The sequence below is a fragment of the Asparagus officinalis genome, chromosome 6, assembly GCF_001876935.1.
Source record: "Asparagus officinalis chromosome 6, Aspof.V1, whole genome shotgun sequence".
In the NCBI taxonomy this organism is placed as follows: domain Eukaryota; kingdom Viridiplantae; phylum Streptophyta; class Magnoliopsida; order Asparagales; family Asparagaceae; genus Asparagus; species Asparagus officinalis.
Window position 1 is genome coordinate 47,599,794 of NC_033799.1, and position 4,924 is coordinate 47,604,717.

At 36.8% G+C, this 4,924-nt stretch overlaps 1 protein-coding gene across 3 annotated transcripts in view; it reads right to left on the reverse strand.

The window, feature by feature from the left end:
• LOC109845004 (serine/threonine-protein phosphatase PP1-like) overlaps positions 872-4,924 on the reverse strand; it is a 21,130-nt gene continuing 17,077 nt past the window's right edge. For all 3 annotated transcript variants that reach the window (XR_002248188.1, XM_020414186.1, XM_020414187.1), the window contains exon 4: positions 872-1,268. Coding sequence is in view for 2 of the 3 variants with exons in the window: in XM_020414186.1 (XP_020269775.1) it covers positions 1,254-1,268 (15 nt within the window). In the remaining variant the exon portion in view is untranslated. The remainder of the gene's footprint in view (positions 1,269-4,924) is intronic.

Consider the following 4,924-nt stretch of genomic DNA (forward strand, 5'->3'; position numbering starts at 1 on the left):
TTTACATGGCTCGACGGAGGGTCAAACCACAACGAGTTCACACCAAATTTGGTGTGTTGGGGTTTTAGAATATGTAGATCAAGTTGAACGGAACGGATCATCCACAATGTAGCTCAATCAAGTAATCATCAATGGATAAGAAACTTAGTGGACGTCCACTTAAGTTGACAGAAGTTTTGCTCTATATATATATATATATATATATATATATATACACACAAACACACACACGCGCATTCAAGCAAACACAAACAGACGTGGATGCAGATATTTACTTTGGATACAAATATTTTTGTCCACCCCTACAAACAAATAGATAAAATCTAGATTATGCATACATCTTAGACACAAAAGATAATACAAGTATATATGTGCAAACTAACACTACCATATAATAGAAAGATTTAGAAGTTATAGTCTAGATTACAGGTACCTCTTAGATAAAACAATGATATTATGTGTAAACCAACACCACTTGCATAAAAAAAAATTTCAAGTTACATGAATTGCCGATAATGAAAGAAATTATCAATAAGCAAGTGAAAAAATAATAATACAATTACAAGTGAAAGTTATGAAAATTGCACATACAAACAATGAAAGACGCAGTGGCATGACAGAGATAAATAATAGAGAGAAATAACTACAAACGATTGCCCATTGTGACCAACCAGCAAAACAGCCAATTTCATACCTACTATTTTTTCCTTAAATAAAAGATGAAAAACTTGTCAAATAATAGTCAAAGCAAATAATACTAACTTCTATTGCTAAAGATGCAGCAGAGAGGATCCAGATCCAGATCTAAGGAAAGCTAGCTTAATGGTCACACCACAATTTCCACTCAACACCCATCACAATCCAATTTCTGTAATACTAACCCAGATCACCAAAAAGGTCTATGCCTGTCATGAAAAAACTGCCTGCAATTGAAACTGACCCAAGTACAATACACCAAACCAATACATACCATATTTAAAGCACAATAACAGAGGGATTTTATCAAGAACCTGACTACCAAAGATAAAACACACCTTATACCTCGGGCTAGTTTCTTGAAACATAATTAAAGGGAGCAACTTCTGTTCAGACAAAATATACTTCCGCATCCTTTAGGTTGATACAGCCCTGTGCTGGTTAGACAATTAAGAAAGCTGACGAACAGAGCTGATGAAATCTCCCGCTTCGTCCAATTTTTCCCATGAAAGCTTTACGTCAATTCACCAAAGACCAAAGCATAACAATGACAGCTTTCAGCCTTTCCCACCCTGCAAATTAAAGGTGAAAAAAAAGGATCAGGAATGAGCTCAAGATCCGTGTTTATCAAAAATACAATGTGAAATTTAAAGTGGCAGAACAAAGTAATAGGTATGCATTTGTCGCATTGAAAACTAACTTTTGAAAAGCTTGCCAGGAGTTCTCAGACACTGCCACATGATGAGCTTTCAGTTGGAAAATGGGTTGGGTCGGTCAGGTCACTTCAGATCAAATTGACTCGACCCATATAAGCTTGACAGGAAGCTAACCCGTTTAATAAACAGGTCAAGATAACCGACACAATTATTAAATGGGTAACCCTTACCCGACCATAGTGACCCGCGTGACCCATACAATGTGGTTGGCGTTTTAAGGTGAGTGTCAGGTGACCCATACCATGTGATTGATGTTCTAGGGTGCGTGTTAGGTGGGAATATTGACTCATTAAGTGTGTTGTCTGTTTGTGAGGTGGAACACTACTGGAATAATATATATTCACTGGCCACAAGAAAGATAAAAAGCTCCAGATTGATATTATGATGGAAATTTAGTTCCATAAGCTATATTATGATGGAGTCATATGTACTCTGCTGTCACTTAATGTTACAAGCATATAAGTGACGAAGTGCAACTAAGTCCAACATCAAACTACTTCCAGAAAATAATGTCGCACATTGATTTTTATCTTTTCATCATGAGAAGTTTGGAATTCAGTTCACGATTAAGAGAAACTGGTTCTTCAACCCATGATGACCTACAACTACGAATGAAGACCCATCCAGAGCTCAGGGATGATGTCTCCTATTAATAAATAAGGGACTTACAAAAGATTGAATTTACCTTTGTTGCTTGGATCGAACTTCAGAAGCTGATTGACCCGCAAATGAAGTGTAAAGCCCCAAATTTTTGCATAATGTGCTAATAATGTCTATTTATCGGCTAATTTACTTTTGGAGCAATATACGTGAAAGAAACGATAAATTAGAAAGAATATGTAAATATGAAGTTTGATGGTTCAAGAATGCAAAACGAAGTTTAACTGATGATTTTGCACATATTTCCCTGAAGGGTATGAAAGCAAATATACACTTCTCCCATTAATACCCTTCTATCTGATATCTTCATCCTTTTCCACTTCCCCGAATTCTGCCAGGATTTCTTCACTAGGGCGGGTTTAACCAGCAAGGAAGACTAGGAAGAGGAAAATTTGCAACCCAACAATTCAGGCAAATGGCTCTATCCCCTTGCACATTGTTAATTTCATATTCTTTCTACAAAATCTTCATTTGATTACTAAACCATAATTCTCATATTATAAATTTTTGATGTAGATCCGCAAAGGTTTGTTCTAGGGTTGTACTAATTCGTTTTAACAGTAGATCTAATCTCTAGTAGTGTTCAGAAGCTCGAAAGAACAGCATTTACATGGAAATCTACATCCCAAAACCCTAGTTTCGTTGTCAAAACCTTAATTCTCTTCAACATTCAACTCGGTAAAACCTGTTGAATACTGAAGTATATTGGTCCTAAGCAAGTCCCAAATATCGCATGATGATCTAAGGAACGAATGACGACGAAAAATGAGAAAAATCGACTGCATACTGAAAATCGACTCAAAGTCAACTCGGCCTAACAGAAAGTCGACTTTACTACGACAGTCGACTTTTGTCAGACCAAAGTTTATTTTGCTGCTGACTCTGAAACTTGCTCATATTTTGATTCGAGGTTTCCATACACTTTGAAATTCAACTTACTGTGTGACACATCAAAGTTGACTTTCCTCCGGTACAAGTCAATATGCCTCTTTTGAGTTGACTTTCACCCGGTTTTGAAAATTGCTTCATTTCATATCTGCTATAAGCGCTTGTATTGATCTTTCATGACAACTACACTTATATTATGGAACTTTTGTCCACCCTATGCCACAAATTTACATTATTACGATGATTTATCCTTTAGAATAAATCACCTGTCATGGGATCTTATCACAAAGGTCATACATTCTATACATAGGATTATGCCCATCACTTAATTGTACATATAAACGGATTTAGTAATCTATTTCCGAGGCTACAAGCAACCCTCCTTAGGACTGACATATGACCGTTCGTGAAGGCAGATCCCCTACGTGACAGGGACAATAGTATTAACTAACTGATGGTTCGGCACTCGCAGGACCAGGACTAGTACAAAACATTGCACGTACAAAACAATAAATCATCAGGGTATTGGGCAAATAAGTGATACTGTGATAGTATTCTATTCCCTTAAGGTGAGACTCAGTCGAGGCTGGGTATTTAATGGCCAGGTGGGTGGAAAAGGGGAACAACCATTTTATATTTTTCCACCTTAAGTGAGTTGGGTACTTTCTTGCTCATTTCAAAACAAGGGCGTTAACTAACAATCCTTTTTATGCATGCAAATATGACAAATACACATTACAACCATGCATATGATTCGTTTGCAACTTTTTATTTATCATATGCTTATTGGTTCTTATTCATTTCTTGTCTAGCGGATAAGATTAGTATTATTCGATATCAGCTAACCATTGATTCAGTTTTCTTTGATCTTATGTTGCTCGCTTAGACAAATATCTAACCCTCATGGATTTACATGTCAGGTAAAGAAAAGTTTCTAATGAAGCAGATAAGACGTGTTTTAATAAGCAGGCCATATTCAAGTAGATATCATGCGTCCACCAAAAAAAGTCATTATCATTTGTTTATTTTCTTTTGAACCATTGTTAAGATTTTATTTATCTAGAGTGTGGCCTTTTCAAGCTGAACCATTGAATCTGATTTTTTTTTTTTACTCTTGGAGATTTTATCTAGACTTTATCAGTGGATTGAGACTGCCTTTTGATTATTTGTTTCCGCTTTGATATTCCGAGATTGTTTGTATGTTGTGTTTGGATTATTCTGAGATTGTACCTGAGATGTAAATATCGTGAATGATTGCGATGTATAAAAGCAACTAAAGTATTTATGAGGAGTTTCCTTTCTCTCAATAAATATTCTGTTGGCCAGGTCATTTTCCAGTATTTATTATTATTCACTGGGGCGTGACATGGTTTTATAGGTATCGGAGCCCAGGGTATTAACATCCAATCAATCACAATGTAAATCTAACGCGAACGCCGTCACAATCTCAGTGTCAATTCCTTGATTCTTATTCCTTGAAATCCTTACGGTTCTCATCCCAATTTCAGGAAGCTAGTGTAAGACATGGCAAAGGGAACAGGTACGAGCAATGAACAAGGAAATACTAAGGTGATGAGCTAGTCAAGACTTTGGTTGAGGCAAGTTGACTCTATGAGGATCAAATGCTGAAGCAGATGGAAGAAATGAGGGAATACAATGCAAAGCGTGAGGAGTTATTATTACAGCAGCTCCAGCAGGCTCAAGCATGTGCCGAAGAAGCCTAGTTCGCTGGGCTATGTTAAGCCTAGGGAAAGGAAGGGAGAGAGAACCATAAGATGCTAATGGGTAATGTGTTTTTTTCTCCGACATAGTGTCAGCTTTAAACCAAAATCGCTCTATTTCGGAGTGATTCCAGTTTTCTTGACACATCAGCCCAACTCGTGACACATCCTACTTCTGCTTGTTTTTCAGTTAGCATCCAAACAAGAAAAAAGAAGGAAAGTGACTTGTGGACCCCACGTCTA